General features: G+C 36.6%; 1 protein-coding gene across 1 annotated transcript in view; it reads right to left on the bottom strand.

Moving 5' to 3' along the window:
• Hephl1 (hephaestin like 1) overlaps positions 1-21,486 on the bottom strand; it is a 77,230-nt gene that overhangs the window by 38,154 nt on the left and 17,590 nt on the right. Inside the window, exons 3-8 of the mRNA XM_058584968.1 lie at positions 10,135-10,347; positions 9,240-9,419; positions 6,038-6,292; positions 3,224-3,392; positions 744-883; positions 462-593 (exon numbers count right to left, since the gene is read on the bottom strand). Of these exons, the coding sequence (XP_058440951.1) occupies positions 462-593; positions 744-883; positions 3,224-3,392; positions 6,038-6,292; positions 9,240-9,419; positions 10,135-10,347 (1,089 nt within the window). The remainder of the gene's footprint in view (positions 1-461; positions 594-743; positions 884-3,223; positions 3,393-6,037; positions 6,293-9,239; positions 9,420-10,134; positions 10,348-21,486) is intronic.

Below are 21,486 nucleotides of genomic sequence, written 5' to 3'. Positions count from 1 at the left end.
GCTGATTTGAAATAAAGGTTTGCTGGTAGAGCAAAGCTCTAAGATTTTGATGTTAACAAAACAATGGAAATCAGACTTTCCCCTCAGCTTTTGCCAGCAGAATCCCATGCAACAGGTAGCAGGAGCACTCTCCATCATAGAGAAGGGAAAGTGATTGTGAAAATAGCTCACTTTGGATTACTGCATTATTGACAGGAAAGGAAAGAATGTAACTTTTCCTAAGAACCTAAGGTGGGCTATACCTGTGCTCTGTTCCCTTCATTCCTTTCCAAATCCCTATGAGGTGAGGTGTTATTATCTGCATTTGATAGATGAGAAGAATACAGTTCAGAAAGTTTCAATAATTGTCCACACTCTCAGGATTGGTAAGGGAAGGGAGAAGGATCTGGACCAGGTCTGCCTAGCTCCTGATCCTTTGCTCACTCATTCTGTTTATTTCCTAAGTCCAGGCCGAGACTTACCATCTACATTTGGGCCTGCATCAGATGCTTTGTCGTAGAGCACCCCATGGGGCAAAATGCTGTAGACTTTGTCAGCTTTGTTAGCAAAGGTCACGAGCAGGGTATCACCCACCTCTGCTTTGATGACTGGACCTGGGAAATATCAAGAGGAAGAAAGAGAAGAGGAGGAGAAGGGATAGAAAGAAGTGAATAGGAGCAGGAGGGTCATTCTGTGTGGGTGTATACTCCCAGCGGAAACATCTCCCACTTCAAAAACCATTCAAAAGGATAGTTTTACTGTACCAAGAATTCCAAGATGGGCTTCTGTCCCAGAGGGTCTCTTTCTCTGAGTAAAAGTTGCATCAGCATATTCTATATATTGAGCCTTCCAGTATTTTCCTCCTATTCTGTTTTCCCCTTGTGTGAAGTAGGTTGCAGAATTACTGTGGAAAGACATAGGAATCTAGCTGAGTTTCTCAACACATCCACCAAAGTCCTTAATTATGGAGCTTCACGTTGTTATCCATCCCACTCACCCACCTGTCTCCCCAGAAAAAAAAAATGGCACAAGTTACAACAAAATTCCTAGGAAGAGCTGACCAGCCTGCATGGTGCTCATGCTCATTTTTCTCTTAGTCATTACACTTTCTTCCCCAGAGGTCCAGTAATAAACGAAGTCACAGGTAAACTCCTTACCAATATTGGAGTCCCGAAATGATTTCCTACAAAGTAATTAAGAGCTAACTGGGATCTCTGCAGAGTAAGCATTCCTCCACCTCTTGCTGATGTCAATATGAATAGTCTCTGCATATTGTAAGCTCTTTGATATCTGGCATGATTAAGGAATGGGATGTCTAGTTAATCCAATTATTTAATTAATGGAGGATTATTTTAGAAACTATACACATAAAATAACACATTTTGAAGTTGTGAAATATAATAACATAACCTCTGACTAATACTACATCTCTGCTATCTCATTTCCATCAATGGGAGTATCATTCTTACAGTCATATAAATTGCTTTTTTTTCTCTTTTTTTATGCCTCATCCCCTTATCTCATGCATTCTTATTTTTTAAAAATGTTATAGCCTCTCTTTTCAACACTTTTTTTGCACCTTCTTTTTGCCTTTTTTTCCCAGTTCATGCCCTCATCATCTTGGGGTTGGAACGTGATGTGAACCTCCTAACTGCACACTCTGCATCCTCTATCTTACACTGGCTCATTCATTTTTTTTCTCAGGGTGCACACTCCTGCAACATTAATTTCCAAAATGATAATTTTCAATGTCATATACCTGCCCCCAAATCTTCAACTACTGTCAGTTGCCAACCAAATAATGTTCAAAAGTATTAAAGGACCTCTGCAATTTACATTCAGCTTATTCCAATTTTCTCCCTAATGCTCTAGGCAAATGCTCATTCCCCTATCCACTTGTTATTCCGATGTATTTACTCTCTCCTGTACAGTGGGTGCTTTGCCCTTACCTTTGCATCTAAAATTCCCCTCTCTTCACTATTTACTTAATTCTGTCACTCTTGAAGATTCCGTTTAAATCCCACTTCCTCTGTGAAATGTTCTCTTTCTGAACACCCAGAGAACTCACTTACTCTTATTTGTAATTTGCAAAGTTACTTTTCTTGCCCTGTGTACACAGCTACTTCCTCCACATAAAGTGAGAACACTGTCTTAGACATCTTTGCATCCTGCACACCATTTAGTACATTGAGCTTTCATCTATCATGTTAAATATACATGGGAACCATATATGAAAAACTCTTTAATATTAACATTCTCTATTTGCCAGTATTTTTCCAAACAGAATAATGAAAATTAGCATTAAAATTGTGTTTTAGCACCCTTCCAGAATCCTGGCATACTTTTTAAAATATGAAAGATTAGATTATATTCAGTCAATATGGTTCCCATAAATTCTTTAGGGAAGGTTCAAGTGCTTCAGTTTGACAGAAGAATGTATGTACATATGTATGAATGAATGAAATATGCAGTTTAAAAACACATGGTGTTTTCTCACTGATCACAAAGCAAATTTCTTAAATATTCCCTTAAATGGGAAAATATATCATAGGGTAATAGCAATCATTCTTAATATCACATTGCACATTTTTAGTGCTTTCACAGACATCATTGCACATGATTCTGTAAGTCACAGAGTCCACATCAACTTAATGAATTTCCAGATCCAATTTGAAAAATAGTATTGCTATGAGCGCCTAGAGAACAATTAATTATGACTTAGAAGTCAGGGGAGGCTTCACTTAAGAGGCAACATTAGAGTCAGGCTTTCAGGAAAAATGGCATTTTACTGCACAGGGAGGAAAAGGGCATTTATAGCCTACGGAGGGGGCATAACTTATGGTAGGTCACCCTAAAGTAAAGAGCTCACCTTAAAAAAAAGGAAAAAGAAAGCAGGAAGAGAGGAGCTCTTCTCCATTGAAAAAAGTCCTGTATTATTCCCTCTTCAGGACTGGCCTGCTTCATCTGTGGAAAGGCTTTATTCATTCTGTCAGTTTTGTGGTATGTAGCACTGTAATTTGTGCATGGGAGCTACTCAAGAAATGTTTGATGAAAAAATCTCATGCTCTAAGTTAGCCAGCCTTTCATAAAGCACCAAATCTTCCACCCACTCTCAGCAGTGACATTATGCCATCTCTGCTGTTTGTCATCAGAGCAGCACTTGGAATACAAATGAGATCACAGGGAGAACCTAGCACATGCCTCTAGGGAGAGGAGCTTAGAAACACCAATAAAGAGTGCTTACCTTTCAGAGTCATTTAGCTGGAGACCACTGAATTTGTCATATCCTAGAGGACCATAATCCCAAAGAACTTTTTCTGCTGCTATAAAGTAGCGCCTCTGTTGACCCTTCATCTTGGGGTGAGAAACACCACTTTTGCAGTTACCAACGTTGTATTGTCCCAGCATACCAGCTGCAGAACAGAGGGAAACCACAGCTAAGGTACAGATGAAATCATACAGTAAGAGATTGATAGATTTGACTTCAGGAACATTAAAAGTTTTATAGAGAAAATTGGACTATAAACAAAGTTTAAAACAAAGGGTAAATGATAAGGAGGAAAATATCTGTAATGTATATGATAAAAGATTATATATAAAACATTTTTAAAATAAAGAAGAAAAAAGTAAATCTCTAATAGAAAGTAAGCAAAGGGCTTAAATGGATTATTCATTAAAGAAATAATATCAGCAATAAACTAATTAAAAAATAATTTAACCTTAATAGCAATCAAACATCACCATTGTTCATGGTAAAGATTAAAAAGACTAATAATTCTAATAATTCAAATGAGTAAAGGCGAGATCTGCTAACACTCTGGGTGGAACATTAACAATTTTTAAAAGGGAATTCAGAAGTATAGCTTTTTTGAAAAAAAAATCAAATTCTGAGGCAGGAATTCCAAATCTGGATGTTTTCCTAAAGAAATATTCAGACAAAATTGCAAACATACATGCAAATTGTTTATAATAGCAAAAACGATGAAGAAAAGTACAAGTGTTGAGCAATAAAGTGATGGTTAAGTACATTGCAATCATCTCATTATGGACACTGGAAGTTATAGCAATTATGAAGTAGCTCTGTATTAACTGACATGGAAATATTGTTATGATACATTAGTAAGTGGGAAAATTAAGTTATAAAGCAGTACCAACAGATAATTAGCAGACTAATTTTATTTTCTAAATGATCTGTGTATTTATATATAAGGGTACAGAAAATAGTGAGGGGACAAATTTATCAATATTGCTGGGTATGATTACTGATTTTTAAAATTGAGTGGTATTTATTTTCTAATTTTGGGGGGGAAAGTACTAGGTATTGAACCCAGGGGCAGTCAGCCACTGAGCCACATCCCCAGCCCTATTTTGTATTTTATTTAGAGACAGGGTCTCACTGAGTTGCTTAATGCTTCACTTTTGCTGAGGCTGGCTTTGAACTTGTGATCCTCCTGCCTCAGCCTCCAAAGCCTCTGGGATTACAGGTATGCAACACTGCACCTGGTTTATTTTCTAATTTTTTACAATTATTTTCTGAAGGAATGGACATTTTAGGAAATATTCTATATCACAAATACCAGCTTATGTCCACAACTACTGGTCAAATTTAGCAATCTCACTAGTCTCAAATATTCCCTATTTTCTTGATGTTATATCTAGATTTGGAATTCCTAGATCAGAGAGTTCCTTCCAAGATTTAGCAGCATGAAATCCTTTCAGGATAGAAACCTTGTCCTATTCATCCTTGTCTTCCCAGACAGTGTCTGGTACACACCTACTGATCACCTCTTGAGTTGAATTTCACTGGAATAACCCAGCTGACTAATGCTAAGATTAGTTGCATTCAGTTAACAGGAAAAAGAATGTGCTATCAAAGCAGCCTTGAACAGTTGGATTTCTGTACCTAAGTGACTGTGTGTAGTCAGTAGTATCTAAATTTAATCAGACGTTATTTCTGAGCTAACACGTTTTTCTCTTCCTATTTTTACTATCTTAGGCCAGACCCTTTGTGTCAAAATTCTAATGCTGTTGGTGCTTCTTAATTAGCTTTTAGTGGCCTAAATTTGCACATAGAATCCTTTCTGCACACATACATCATATTAACCTTCCCAAACTGCTGCAATGATCACAGTATGTTGCCTAGTGTGCCTGAATCCAGGAGGATCACAATTGCCTTTCCAGACACAGTGCCACCTCCTTCACCTGACCATTCAGTGCCCTTCCCACCAGGGCCCAATCTGCCTCCCAAGCCTTCTCACTATGGTTCTCTATCTAGTGTGGACCTCATGGTCCAGCTAACTAAGGACCTCTTCTATGTTGTCCCAATGAATCAGGACCAAGTCTTTCAACAGGCATTTAATCAACAAATGTTTTTCATCCATCTATGGTGGGCCATGGAGAACACTGTGTGTCAATGTCTCTGTTTAGGAAGAATGTGCTTATAAAGTTGCCTGGAGATGAGATGAACTGATATAATTACTTAAAAGAACTGTTCTAAAGGAAATTCAAGAATTGGATGGGGAATTAGTCCTGATTATCTAGAAAGGACTTTCCAGGGCTGAAAAAAAAAATCATTATTCTATTCACTGTCGCTGAAAGAGAACATGTGCTTTTCTCAGTTCATGTTTCTTATACTGGAAAAGTTTTCTTTTCTTGCTCATCTACTCAGTTCCTACCCACATTTCAAGGCTTGTCTCTTCAGAAGTCCTGCAATTGCTCCAAAATAGTGACTATAGCACCCAAAGAGTGTTCTCTCATTCTGCTTCACATTTTGCTCCTTTAATAAATATCCAACCATGTCTAACTACTAGCAGGTTCCTTGAAGGTCTGACCATTTTTTCTATCATCACCTTCATCCTGTTTTTAGGGAGGTGATTAATAAATATCTGTTGACATAAATGCCAACTCAACACACACTGTATTTTCCTATGTTTGATGTTTAAGTAGACACAATACCTATAGGAACCTACGTAACAGCAAGCCCTAGACAGGCACCAGTGGCTGTGTGGTTCCACTGCACCATTCTAAGCATCTTCTCACAGGTCTCCATCCCTGTTACCTTGTAGGTGATCGCTGACTTGGCAGGTTATCATCCATTTCCCAGGGTTCTTGACTATCATTTCTGTCGTAAGGAAGGTGGCTGGGAACAGGTTGACAGTATCAGTCCGATGCCCTCTGCTGATGAAGGTGTTTCCATAAAAGTAGATAGAATGGATATCTATTTCATTCCCCATTCCAAATAGGTGCCAGGACACAGATTCACCAACACACATTTCTGGCTCGGGGAAGTTTCCAAAGAGGTATCCATTGAGGGCTGAAAACAGAAACACACTAGTGGAAGAGACTCCCCTGCAGAGGCAAGCAGGACCAGAGATGTTGGTAATATGTACTCTAGCACAGCTGGGAAATCAGTGCAGATCATTTCTAATGTTTTCATGCAGAAATTCTGGATCTTAAAAAAAAATGCCTTAGAAAGGAATGAAAATCTTTGTATTGGTCTTTTTTTTTTTTGAGAGAAAAGTACCTCATAAGATGAAAATCAGCATACATTAAAAATAGCCTTGGAGCTTCTGTTTGAGTAGTCATGTGGTCAAGTATAAAGCCAGCACTGCTCACACTTCCTGGATGGCCCAGTCACCATCTAGCCTGGTTCTCCATTACTCTGACATCCACACTGGACTCTATGTTCCTTGGAACAAGAAACCTGTCTTGCTCATCTTACGGCTTATGCAACCAAGCAGGAAATGCTGGCACATAGTGCTGTTAGGTATAGCTAGCAATGAGCAGTGAAATGCACAGCAAGGTCACAAGTGTACTTTAAATCACTTTAGGATCTTCTCTGAGCTACTTTCAAAGCAGCTGAGAAAGCAAAGGGTGCTTGTTTATTTGTAGAAAACAGAATCAAGGAGCTAATAGGAAAAATACATCAAAAGAAAAGAATTAATGGGATTAACTCTTGACGGGGTCCATTGAGATTGGTGTGAAGCTAGGAATTGTGGCAATGGGTGTCTCCATCTGTCTGGGAAGGAAGAGTCTTTTAGTAATGCAGGTGCACTAAAGTAACTTCTGATCAGCTTTTGAGCCCAGTGCCCACATTAACATGGGATTGACTTGTAGACAACAGCCCCCCTAAATAGGATGGCTACCATGAGGGTTCCAGAGAGGACCAACTAATGTCAAAAACTCCACTGCCCAACACGAAGGAGTAGTTAAACACCTGATTGACAAAGAGTACAGAAAGTTGTCCCCAGTTCTTCTGGTAAACATCAAACAGTAATAGATTTGGAGACAGCATTGTCTCCTTTGTCTCTGCTGAGAGATTCTCCCTTGAGATTGCTCTCTGCTTAAGCCTCATTTTGCTTTTACTTTGCATTCCTTTTCATGGCTTTTAGTGTCTGACTTTAAATTTTCTTTTTTCAGAACACAAGAATCGAGTTTTGGCATTTTAGCTCCCCCACTTTCCTATGATGGTAATTAATTAAATGACAAAAGCATGCTAAGATAAACAGGAAAGGAAATGGTTAGAGGACACGTATGAGATGTTTATATTTTATTACTTTAAAAAGCAGAGAGGAAAAGGCAGCTTTTATTAGATGATAGTGGGGCAGAATCTTATCAGTTGAGCTTATGCGGTTAGGCCAGCACTGAATGCTTTTAAAACATCTAAATGCTAGCCAGGACTTGACCAGTGCAGTAAAGAACTTAATTCAGTCACTGCATCCCTTCTTTTTTTAAATTCAAACTGAGATAAAAAGCTATTGTTACTAAGACAATAATGACTTAGGCTGCACACTTAATTCTAAGTCATTTTAGTACATTTAAATAAATTGACTGATAAATCTTGTATTAATTGAACATCTTACATGGATTAGGTTTTGTGTTTCGTTTTGTTTCTTAAATATACTTGGTCAAATCTTCTTGGCCAGTCTTGAAGAAGGATTGATTGTTTTCCAACACCTCTTTGCACACAGGCTGGTTTTTATTTAAAATATGGTCTATATCTGGTTATATAATTCATTCTTTTTTGGGGAGGGGGGTGCATTCTCACTTCAAAAAATAAACACTATGGAAGAATTATGTGAGTAACCAAGTCTGAAGCCATCATGTTACCCTAGTAGTTTCCAGCAACATTTGAGACCTTCACTCCCATTTTGTAAAGAACAGGAATAAAGCTGATCATGCCATGATTTGAATTTAGGTCTTTGTTAACTTCAATCTTCAGTGTTTCTCTGTTTCCCTCCCCTTTCTCCTCTCCCTCACTTTCATTTATCCAAAAATGGTTTCCAAACACCACAAAGGGTATGTTGTACAATGGAAATAGAGTACCCACGATCATGTCTCAACCAGCTTTAGACTCAAGCATAGCCAAATTAAACTTTATTTACTATGAGAATTCTCTCAGGTTCTCCTAGGCAACAATCTGTCACTAATTATCATTTTGACTTTATACAAGTCATTGATGTTCTGTTGTGGGGGAATCCGATGATCTTCAGTTCCTTCCCTTTCTTTTATTGAGGCTGCCTCTGTTAAGATGATTCTGAGAGACAGGCAAGCAGAAGATGGGGATCATTAGCAACAAGTGAAGCGAAATGTTTATGTTGAAGATTTCCCTTATGCTCACTAGCACTCTCTAGGAAAAGACTGGAAAATATCACTGGATTCCCAACATCTTAAGATAATTCATTAACCCACTGCTCTGCAAAAGAGACATGGGAAATTTTTCTGTTTCACCTGACAGCATAACTACAGAAATTCGCTATTTTGAACAAATACAAAGTCTGGTAGACAACGAATGCTTGATAAATCTTGTACTTTCAAAGAATGCCTGGGACACATAACAAATTCGCAAGTGTGTACTTAAACCCCATGTACAGGAAAGATCTTAAAATTTAGCAGCCACTCATAAAATGCTTGATGGACAAGGCAAGAGGTTGGATTATTATGCGGTAAAGATTTTATTCTCCTTTCTGTCAATCCTCTGGGCTCACCTCAGGCACTGATTCTTTCCTGAGTTTAACATAGATTCTCCCTTATCTCTCCCACAGCCTTGTCCATTCTTCATACACAAATTAGCTCATATCTATTGCCTGTCTTCCCTCCAATTGTGCAGGCTCCAATGTATATCATGTCCCATATCACTGCCATCACTGAGTTATACATCTTGCCAAGCCAGGTTTGGCATTCCCATGCATCTTGCCTCCTGTGTAGTACCTTGCAACACAAGGGTCCCTGGCGTGTGTTTGAGGACACAAGATACTCACCGTGCATTTTGTTGCTTCTCTGGAAAACAGCATCATCTTTGTCCACTGAACTGGGTTTAGTGCAGAAATGCTGGATATTTTCATCAAGGTACCAGCTTTGGTTCTCATCCACGAGTGTAAACATTATAACAAACTCTCGATCCACATCAGTCCTCGTCCCTGAGTACCTGTTCAGAATACCTGTTGGGTACATTCAAGAGAATAAAGAGTTCAAGGTGAATGAAATCAAAGTGAGCTTTCCTTCCTGACAGTGGTATCAGGTAGGTCTGAAGCTTGCCAAAGACCTAAATACCCAAGGATAGACCACAATATAAATTGACCTAAGACTTTGGTGGAAATGACAGAACATAGAAGAGAAAAAAATCATACAACAGAACTCTTCATAGTCATGGTCTTAGAAACCTGGCTATGTCTCAAGAAGGTAGACTTTATTTTTTGGTACTGGGGACTAAACCCAGAGATGCTCTACCATTGGGCTACATCCCAAGCCCTTTTAATTTTCTTTTCTTTTCTTTTTTGAGACAGGGTCTCACTGAACCACCCAGGCTAGCTCCAACTTGCAATCCTCCTGTCTCAGCCTCCTAAGTAGCTAGGACTCCAGGCATGTGCCAGCAGACACAGCTCATTTCTCTCTATCTTTTTTTTTTTTAAACAAAACCATCTGCTTCAGAATGCTCAAGAATGTGATGAGTCTTAGAATCTGAAGTATTGCCCTTTGCTATAGTGTCAGATTGATTTTCTGTGTTAGAATAATTGTCTAAGCCTTAAAGGAAGTTCAGAAGAAGAAGCACATTCTGTGTAAAACAAGAAAAAAAAAGTGAACCAAGGCCTGAATCTTGTTCACACTTTGAACACACCAGGTAGGCACAGGCTTCTGGGGTTGGGGGATCCTCACCTTCCTTACACACCAGTAGGGGGCCAATCAGCCCAGAGCAAATGTCCTTAGGGGCATCAATGTGTGAATGGTACACCCAGGTCAGGCAGTTAGCATCTGCAGAAGTAGGTGCATATTCTTCTCTCACTGGCCAGACATAGGTATAGTTTTTGCCAGGAGGAACCATGTCATCATCCTTGTTCCTTCCGGATGTTCCATCTGGGTATAAGGCTCCTTCCAAGGGAAGAGAAAGCATAGTTAGAACACAGAGCTCCCTTGCTGTAGTGGACAGGACCAGAGTTTTGGAATCAAATATGACCAATTTAAGAAGTAATTCAAAGTGACCTGGGGCAAGTCACTTCAGTTCTCAATGCCTCTGTTGTTCATCAATGAGACTAAAATATTAGTATCTACCCACAGTGAAGAAAACTAAATGATGCAATGTGTACACAGTGCTTCGCCCAGAAATAGGAACTTAATAAATGCTCATGATTAAGATTTTCTGCTAGGCCTACTGCACCAGTCAGAAAGATTTCCATCTACCTTACTTGGTATTAACTGGAGAAAGAAGGAGAAGTAGCCACAGGAAGAAATAATGAACAGTTCTTAAAGACTTATTTTACATTCTGCACCTGTGTAGGTCTCACAAGAGATAGAAAGCAAGGGTATGATCTCTTTCTGCTTCTAGGGATCTTACAGTTCTGTGGGGCAGACCAGAAAGTACGTTATGAACTCACGGGACCACTGGCGAAAACATCATGCTCATGTGTGGAATGTAATTTTGGGTCAAATTAAAGAGTACCTCAGAGAAGACCTGTAGCAAGATGGAGGAGACCTGTAACAAGGTAAAGGGCCTTCACAGAGTGATTAGGACAGGTAGACAGGGAAGTCCCTTGCTCTGTCTTATAAACTAGGATCACATGTGATTTTTTTTTTTTTCCTTTTTCTTTTGGGTACCAGGAATTGAACTCGGGAGCACTCAACCACTGAGCCACATCCACAGCCCTATTTTTGTATTTTTTATTTAGAAACAGGGTCTCACTGAGTTGCTTAGTGCCTTGCTATTCCTGAGGCTGTATTTGAACTCCCCATCCTCCTGTCTCAGCCTCCTGAACCACTGAGATTATAGGTGTGAGCCATCTTGCCCGGCATGATTTTTCAATTAGGAAACTGCATTGCTAAAAATAGTGCAAAAACCACTTGGGTAGAAGGCTGGTGAGCACTCTGTGCACATTATAATTATCACAAGCTTCCCTGTGGAGGTGGCATTTGAGGGGCCTCAAAGGACTGGGAGCAACTGGACTGTTATTAAAAAGAAGGTTGAGGGTGAGGGACGGAGAGGACTGGATGCACTTCTGGTCTGTTTACCACTTACTCACTCTTCCAATTTATTCTTTCCACACCATGAATTAGGCATAAACCACATGCTAATAAATGTAAGGCATCAAGAATGAAAATTCAAATAAGACAGCAAGCACCAGTGTAGCCAAGGAAAGTCCAAGAAAAGACACGAACAGAAATCTAATGTGATCTGTCAGCACATTCCACCATGGAAACATAACTTTCTGTTTGGAGAGGGATGCCACAAGAAAACAACAGCCGTTAAGCCCCTACTATGTGCTGATTGTACAGGGTACTCTGTATTATCACATTTACTTTTCAAAGCCACTCGATTTGGTAGGTATTCATATCCACTGTATAGATTAAGTTAACAATGCTAACATATGGCTGAGGCACATTCAGATCTATTTGTGTTTGACCTCCCATCCAAATTATTGAGAATAGAGTGTACAGACTTATTTTTAAAATTTATTTATTCACTTCACTTTCTTTCACATATTAGCTCTTAATGACTTTTATTCTAAAAAGAATATGAATCATTTTACAAATTAAGTATTTTTAATACTTACTAATTTTAAATTATATTTAAAATTAAGTCAGAGACACCTATATTGATAAACTCAGAAAAAAAAACCTGTACAGATAAAGCAGGAAATAAATTTAATTATTTATAATCCTTCTGTATTAAGCATAGCTCTAAATTTCTGGTTATATTTAGGTTACATTGTTAGATATATGTTTAATGTATATTAGGTTAATATACTTAAGTTTCATTATTTCTTTGTGCATTAAAGGAAACTTAACCATATCTTAAGAGAGAAAGGACATTTTGCTAGTACTGATTTGTGGAAGAATATTTTCAAGAAAACCTTATATATACATTATTGAATAATGTAATGAATTAGGTCTTCAGTGTTTTCAAGAATAGCTTCCAAAAGATACAAAAATACTCTTTTTTAAATAATTTCTTACATTTTTCTCTCCATATGAGATAAGAGTATAACAATGATTAACATATTGAAAAAACAATTTTTATTCAAAATGAAACTAATGTCAAACTACAATGCTGGCTCCTTCCTTCCCTGCCTGGTGCTTCCTCCTTGGGTCACCTATTCACATAGTTCCACCAAATCAGCCACACACGCAAGTGGCTTCAACTTAAATCTCCAGCCTGGACATTATCTAAGAGCATCTTTGCATTGATACCTAACTGTTTATGTAACATCTCCACTTGTAAATCTCAAAAGATCTAAAACATAGCTTTTCTCTGAGAGTTTTACCTCTCCTTTGCCAAGCCTGTTCCTCAGTCACTGCCTCCTCTCTCAGGGGAAGTCACCATCAGTACTCAATGCCACAAGCCAAAGCAAAGGGAACGTTCTTGTCATCCTTCTCCTCCTCCCTCCGACTTCCAAACCACCACCAGACCTTGTTCCTGCTGCTTCTCAAATTCATCGATGTCTGTCCATCTCCACCATCACAACTCTCACCCAAAGGGCCATCATTTCTCACCTGTGCTTCTGAAGTAACTTCTTTGCTGGTTTCCATTCATCTCTTGCTTCTTGATCCATTCTCCAAGCTATAGCAAGAGTGATCTTTCAAATCCCAAGTCCAATTATGTTGTTCCCTACTTAGTCATTCATTCTATGGCTCCCCATAGTATTGGGATTAAGGTCAAGTCACAGTATGGTCTGACTCAAGCAATCCTGAATTCTCTGGACTAGGTCAGTTTTCTAAAGTGCGTTCATACAGAGAGAGGGCAGCTGATAGCCAGAGGTTAACCTCACAGCCACTGAAATTAGTTGGATTGACTAGAAGCAAATCCTATCTCCATGACTTGTTAGTTATATGATCTGGGAATTCACTTCTTTTCCATGAGTCTTAGTTTCTTATCTAGAAGACAATGATAATTTTAATACCTACTTCACAGAGTTGTTGAGGCCATGATACAATATCTATAAAGCACTTATCAAAGTGCCTGACAAATAGCACGCATTCGATGAACACTGGTCATCATTTATTCCTAGTATTTGCTTAAGTGTTTACTTATATATGTACTTCTTATACACATATGTGTGTGTAATGGCTTGATTAATTTCTATTCTCATGTCAAACTCTAAGTGTTTTAGTCAGCTTTTTCACTGCTATGACCAAAGACCAGACAAGAACAATTTTAGAGGAGGAAAGATTTATTTGGCAGCTCATAGTTTCAGAGCTCTCAGTCCATAGATGGCTGACTCCATTCCTTGGGACCTGAGATGAGGCAGAACATCATGGCAGAGGTGTGTGATGGAGGAAAGTGGCTCAGGACATGATGATAAGGAAGCAGGGAGACTCCACTCGACAAGGACAAAATATATACCCCAAAGGCACACATCATCAACCCAGCTCCTCCAGCCACACCCTACCTGCCTACAGTAACCACTCAGTTAATCCCTATCAGGGGATTAATGCACTAATTATGTCAAGGCTCTCATGACTCAATTATTTCGCCTCTAAATCTTCTTGCATTGTCTCACACATAAGTTTTTGGAGGACACCTAAAATCTATCTAAACCATAACAACAAGTTCCATGAAAGCAAGTTCCAGCTTTCCTTTTATCATGACCTGTATCCACAGGATCTTCCCCAGTGTCTGGTATGGAGGGTGCTCAATACATACCTGTTGAATAAAATAATAAATAAGTGGCATTATCTTATACTCTCTTTTTCAAAAGTCTTATGAATGAAACGCATGGTTTGGAATAATATGAATTTAATTATGGAGAGGCTGAGGGTAGAGAATTGGGGGAAATTGGATGGGTAGACAACTTGACTTGAAACTTCAATTGAGACCATTCATTTTGTTTTGATTGTATGATACAAATCAATACAAACATCAAATTTTCTAGAAATTATTTATAATTCATTGAATAAACTGTTTATTACTCTTATTACTGTTATTATTATTGGGAGTTGCTGATGGCTGTTACTGAAATGAGGAGCTAGAGTTCCATGCAAATCCTCAATGTCACTTTTCAAGATGAAGAACATCATTTGGGATCCAAAATAAAGTATATATATAAAGTAGCAAAGTGATTTGGGATGGATAGTATATCAAGTTGTTCTGAAAGTCATTCCCAAAAACAGAGTTTGATAACATTAACCATAAAAGAGAATAAATAAACTATACATTTAGTTAAGTATCTTCTAGGATATGTGGGCTTTTAAAAATTATAATTTTCCACCCATGAAATCTGGGAATTTTGAGGGTTAGTGACGTTTGGAAAAAAATGCTTGTTCATAAATTGTGGAAGAGTACAAAATGCAATTTCTTGAAGGACAACTTGTAAACTCCTATCCACCCCACCAAAAAAAAAAAAAAATATATATATATATATAAATATATATATATGCAGAAATTTCACTCCTAAGAATTTATCCTAAAAACATACTTGAAAATGTTTTCAAAATATAAAAACTGGAAACATCTCAAATAATTACATATTCATAGAGTGAAATACAGCACAACTATTAAATGTACTAATGTGAGAAAATCTCTAAGAAAGTAAAAAGTGAAAAACAGAAAGAATGTAGTATTATAGATTAAGCCATTATGATCATGCATACACATAGGTATACATACATGCAAAAATATGTATATAAATTTCTTCATAAAAAATTATAAGCACCTGTTAAGGTGATTGCTTTTTGGGTAGGAGAAGAGAGAGAAGATTGGAGATTGCTTTTCTTTCTTTCTTTCTTTCTTTCTTTCTTTTTTGTGGAGGCTAGCAATACAAACAACAAACAACATAGCACTGTCTCTAGCAAAAGACCCCTTTACTGTGCCACATTGTGACAGAGGGCACAACAATGGCTGGAGTATATGAGAGAGGGAGAGAGTACATGTTAGGACAGGAACACAAAATGAGGGAAAGGGGATAATCTTAAAACCTCCTCCTAGGCTCCGCCTCTTAAAGATCCAACCACCTCTTAACACCACCTCATTGGGGCCCAAGCCTCCCACACATGAAACCATAGGTGACACACTCAAACCAATCCATACTACAGCAGCATGTTACAGAGTGCAAAGTCTATATGATCTTCAAATACACAATAGAAAACTAGAAGAAAAAATGAAACTTTCTGCAGGCCAATTTGAACCAGACCTCTAAGTATGTGAAGATATTTGTTCTCCTTAGGGGAAGGAAAATATAAATACTCAAAATACAAAGATTGTACCTCACAATCTTTGGTTGAAATGACTTTGTAAATATATATATATATATATATATATATATATATATATATATATATATATATATATATATATATATACCTCTCTGTACTCTCAAGAATTTTTAACCATCTTTTTATGCAGTTTTTTCTTCAATTTTGTTTAAATTTTGAACTAATTAAGAATCAGATTGTGTTCCACATCCCCCCTTATAGTGTCATGCGTTTTTTAAAAAACAATAAAATTTGTTTTAAAATAGTAGAATAGTCCTGATACTTAAACAAATTTTACAAGAAGATCAAGAAAATAGTATTTCATTCTATCATTAAATGAAATACTGTGTATAAGAACTGTAGTGCAAGTGCTGACATACAGTAGCTGTTCAATCAGCATTAGTTCCACTCACTCATCCACTTCTAATTTCCGTTCTCTACCCCTCCCTGGACAAATATCTTGGAGGCAGCAGCAGTGTATTTACTCATCTTTGCAACCCAATTTTTCAGCAGTGTCTGGTTCACAGTAAATACTAGGTTGGATTTAGCAGAGACCTCAAGAAACAGAAAAGTGTGACTCATAGTCAGGAGAAAAAAAAGAGTGAGCAGAAACTATTCCTAACTGCCACAAAGGTAGAATATAGCAGATAAAGACTTCAAAGCAGCTATTAAAAAGTACATACAAACATCTAAAAGGAATTATATTTAAAGAATTAAAGGAAAGACAGAAAAAATGATTCAGTAAATGGTGAATCTCAGTAAGGACACAGAAATTATTTAAAAAATAAGCATATTAGACTTATGGCATTGAAAAGTACTATAAATGAAATGAAATACTCATTAAGGAGCTTACTAACAAATTCAAAATGACAAAAGAATCAGTGACCTTGATGACAGATCGATAGAAATTATCTTATTTTTAATAGAGTGGGGAATTTGATAAATACAAAGAGATCCGAACATAGATACATCGTTGTCAAATTGCAGAAAGAAGACAAATAATATTGAAACCAGACTCATCACACACAAGGAGAATCAACACAGTTAATGGCTGATTTGTCATTTGCACACTGGGGACTGCTCAAGTACTGGGAAAGAGAAATCAGCAGACAATGCTATATCCAGAAATCCATTCCTCAAAAATAGAGGCAAAATATGGACATTATAAAAAGCAAAGACTGAGTTTGTTACTATCAAAATTGCCTTCCAAGGAATATTAAAAAGAAAGCACTTCCGAATAAGAGAAAATGTCATTAGAAAATAATTTGTATTCAAAATAAGACTTAAAAAGCAATAGAAATGGGAAATATGTGAGTTAATATAAAAAATATATATAGCACATTTTCCAATTCTTAACTTCCTTAAAAGTCATAAGATAATACAAAGTATGAAGTACAATATATTATATGTACATAGTAAATATATATCTCATAGGATTTATATTTATCAAAAATACATATCTTAAAAATATAAATCTTACAGGAGAGGAAAAGAACTTTATTGAGGCAAAGCTTATATATTTTATCAAAATTTAATTTGTAAAAATATGAAATACATTGTGATAAGTTAAGGTGCATATTACAATTCCCAGACCAATCAATAAGAAAATTACTTAATAATATACAGCTTTTAAAATTCAACAGAAGATTATATTCCATGCATACATAATATACTCTACTGTCATTAAAAAGAACAAATAAAAAAATAAAAATTAGCAGAAGAAATAAAATAATATATTCTAAAATGTATTAAACACAAAAGAGGACATTAAAGAAGAGCCAGAAGAACAAAAAGACAAAAAATATATAAAAACAATTAGCAAAATGACAAATATAAATCAAACCAGTCAACAATCACATTTAATGTTAATGGTCTAAACAGCTCAATTAAAATTCAGAAATTATCAAACTGAAGGAAAAAGCAAGATCCAACTTTATGCTGTCTATATTTATGTCTTAGAGACATGAATGTGTTGAAAGTAAAGTAATTCAAACAGAAACAATAAGAGACTATTCTGATAACAAACAAAATATATTTTATTGCAAGAAATATTATTAAAGAAAATGATAGCTATTTTGTTAAGATAGATGTATCAGGAAAAAAAATACCAATTGTAAATGTATTTACACCTAACAAAATAGCTCCAAAATATGAAGCAAAAACTGACACAACTGAAAACATGAATAGACAACTCAAACATACTTTTTGTAGATTTCAGTACTCCACTCTCAATAAGTGATAAAACTACTAGGTAGAAAGTCAGCAAGTATACAGAAGACCAAACACTATAAAACAACTCTAAATGACATCTATAGAACATTCTACCCAGCTACTAGAGAATATACTCTCTTTACAAGAGCATACAGAACATTCTCACAGAAAGATGATATTCCAAGCATAAGATGTCTCAGTAAATTTAAAAGCATTGATATCACACAAAATATGTTCTTCACTCTTCATGGAATTGAATTTGATATCTACAGAGAGAAATCCTGGAAATCACCCAAATATTTGGAAATAAAACAATACATATCTAAATAACCCTGAGTCAAAGAAAAATCAGAAAAGAAATGGTAAAAAAATTGCAACTGAAATAAAATGGGGACAAAGCATATCAAAATTTATGGGATTCAGGAAAATCAGTGCTTAAAAAGTAAATTTAGATCTTTAAGTACCTATGTTAGAAGAGTCGTCTCAAATCAATAACCTCAGCTTTCACCTTAGAAAACTAGAAAAAAGAAGCCAGGGGTTGTGGCGCATTCCTGTAATCCCAGCAGCTGAGGAGGTTGAGGCAGAACAATCACAAATTCTTAACCAGCATCAGCAACCTAGCAAGACCCTGTCTCTAAATAAAAAATAAGAAGGGGCTAGGGATGTGGCTCAGTGGTTAAGTGTCCCTGGGTTCAATCCCTGATTACAAAAAGATAAAAAGAAGATATACTGCAAATTCTTTACAAAGTCTTTTGGAAAATAGAAGAAGGTAGACTTCCTGATTTATTATGATGTGTTTCCTTGATACCAAAGGCAGATGATGACATCACAAGAAGACTACAGAGCAGCACTCCACATGAAGGCAGGCATGAAAATCCTCTACAAAATATGAGCAAATCAAATCCAGCAACATTTTAAGAAGATTTATATCATGACAAAATCAGATTTTAAAGTTGAAAATCAATGAATAGAAAGAAAATCAAGGAAAAATATTACATGGGTCACAGAGGCAGAAACTCATTCAACAAAATCTAGAACTTAAGTTAAAAACTCTCAACAAACTAGGACTAGAAGGCAATTTCCTCAACGTGATAAAAGGTAACCAAGAAAAATCCACAGCTGGTATCATGTTCAACAGGGGAAAAACTAAGTGCTTTCTTCTTAAAATTGAGAAAAAGGCAAGAATGTCTGCTCTTGTCACTATTATTAAGTAATGCTCCACAGGTACTAGCCTATTAGGTAAAGAAAAAAATTAAAGGTATATGGATTGGTAAGAAAAAGCAAAACTGTCTTTATTCATGATGACCTACATAGAGAAAATCCCAAGGAACCTACTAACATATATTAATAAACAAGTTTAACAAGCTGATATAAGATCAACACACAAAAATGAGTTGTATTTTTATGCATTGGTAAAAACACTCCAAAAATGAAATTAAGAAGATTATTCCATTCATAAGAGAATCAGAAAAGATACCTTGGAATAAATTTAACAAAAACTCAAATTATGGACACTAAAATCTAAAACATTTTTGACAAATTAAATTAAAGATCCAAATTTCATGTTCATTTCATGGATTGAAAGACTCAATATTGTTAGTATGTCAATTCATTTTTAAAATGCAGACATAAATTTCTCCACAATTTATCAATACATTCAATGCAATCCTCATCAAGATAAAAGTTTCTGGTGTTGTGGCTCAGAGGTAGAACGCTCGCCTGGGACATGTGAGGCCCTGGGTTCAATCCTCAGCACCACATAAAAATAAATAAATAAAATAAAGGTATTGTGCCCAACTACTTCTAAAAAAATAAATGTTTAAAAAATTATTTGGGGGGTAAAAATTAATAAGATGATCTAAAATGTATATGGAAATGCAGAGGGGCTAGAAGAGACAAAAGTCCTAAAAAGAAGAACAATGATGGAGGATTTACACTCCTCAACTTGGAAACTTTCTATAAACCACATTAATCAAGTACTATTGGATAAACCAAGTGTGGCATCAGTGCAAAGATAAACATATAGATCAGTGGGATAGAACTCAGACCCTAAAATAAATCCCTTACACTTATCATTAATTTTAACAATAATCTAAGATTCATTCATCTTTTATTGCCAAGACCCAGTGTCAATCTCTAACACCTACTGGGTATTTCATGGAAGACTTATGATTGAATGAAAACCTTTTTAAAAATGTGTATTGGTATTGGTAGCAAGTAAAAGTCAATCTAGAGCCCCTATGTCACATGAAGTAAGGACCTGGCCATTGCTCTGAATTTTAACAATCACCCCTCTGGCAGATCCAGTAAGGTTAAGGGTCAAGGCCTCATGGTGGCCTACTGATATTTGTACATAGTAAAGGGAGGGCAAAAGATCAGTATGGAGTGGTAGGGAGAGCCCCAGAATGGAAGAGAAAATGGGTGACAAGTATCCTACGTCTATCACAACTCAGCGCCTAACCAGTTGGAAGAACTTGTGGAGGCACTTTCCCTCTCTGGGTCTTGACTTCTTACCTTTATGATTCCAACATCATATATCTGGGAGGTACTAAAGTGTTGTGAGAGCACTTGGTACATGCCATGACCTAGGCCAGGCACTGGGGACAGTGTCCAACACATCCCAGGATAATCTCTGCTCCCTGGAAATCTATGGTCTAATGTAGAGACAGACACTAACAAAGAAGCAAAGAAAAAAGTTTCCTTTTGCTATGCCATTTTGATAAGTGCTATTGGATAAAACAACAGGCTCCTCAACATGGGAGAAATGTTCTTGAAACAGGGTGTAGAGAAGGCTTTTTTTGGGTAAACAATATGTAAGTGTCCTTAATTTAGGGATCCATGGCTGATTTCAAGGACTCTAAGAATCCCTAAACTTTGAGTTCCAGATTTTGTGCACATACCTATTTTCCAATGCAAAGGCTCCTGACTTTCACAGATGTTCATAAGGATCAGTAGCATATCAGTGTTCATAGCAGCATTATTCACAACAGTCAAGAGGTGGAAATGGCCTAGGCATCCACCAAGAGATGAGAAAATGAATAAAATGAAGTATATACATAGAATGAAATACTTTCTGCCTTAAAAAAGGAATAAAATTCTGACATGCTTAAGTATAGATGAATCCTGAAAGTAGTATGCTGAGTGAAATAAACCAGACACAAAACGACAAATATTGTATAATTTCACTTACAGGAGATCCCTAGAAATTCTTGGACAGATGTCTATAGAAATTACCAAGGAAGGAGAGGGAAAAAAGGGAGGTCTTGCATAATGGATAGAGAGTTTCTGTTGGGGGTAATGAAAAGTTCTGGAAGTGGATAGTATTGAATGTTGAACAACATTTAATGTACTTAATGCCACCAAACTGTACCTGTGAAAATGGTTAAAATGGTAAGTTGTTTCTTATGTCTACCTTAACCACAACTTTTTAAAGGATCTGTGGCAGTGGACTAGTGGATCTTAGAACACCATCAGTTCTATAAAGGTATGCTTTCCAGAAACATGGAGTGATGAAGACAAAGATTCAAAGATGCCCTATTTCCTCCATATTAAAAAACAAAAACAGTCACAGCTATCTTGACACATCCTTACTTTCAACCTGCAGCAAAAATAATA

The sequence above is a fragment of the Marmota monax genome, unplaced genomic scaffold (genome assembly GCF_021218885.2).
Source record: "Marmota monax isolate L192 unplaced genomic scaffold, Marmota_monax_Labrador192_F-V1.1 WCK01_AAM20220418_F8-fsc00104, whole genome shotgun sequence".
NCBI lineage: Eukaryota > Metazoa > Chordata > Mammalia > Rodentia > Sciuridae > Marmota > Marmota monax.
Note: the sequence above shows the minus strand (reverse complement) of the source record. Positions and strands in the feature narration are given on the sequence as shown.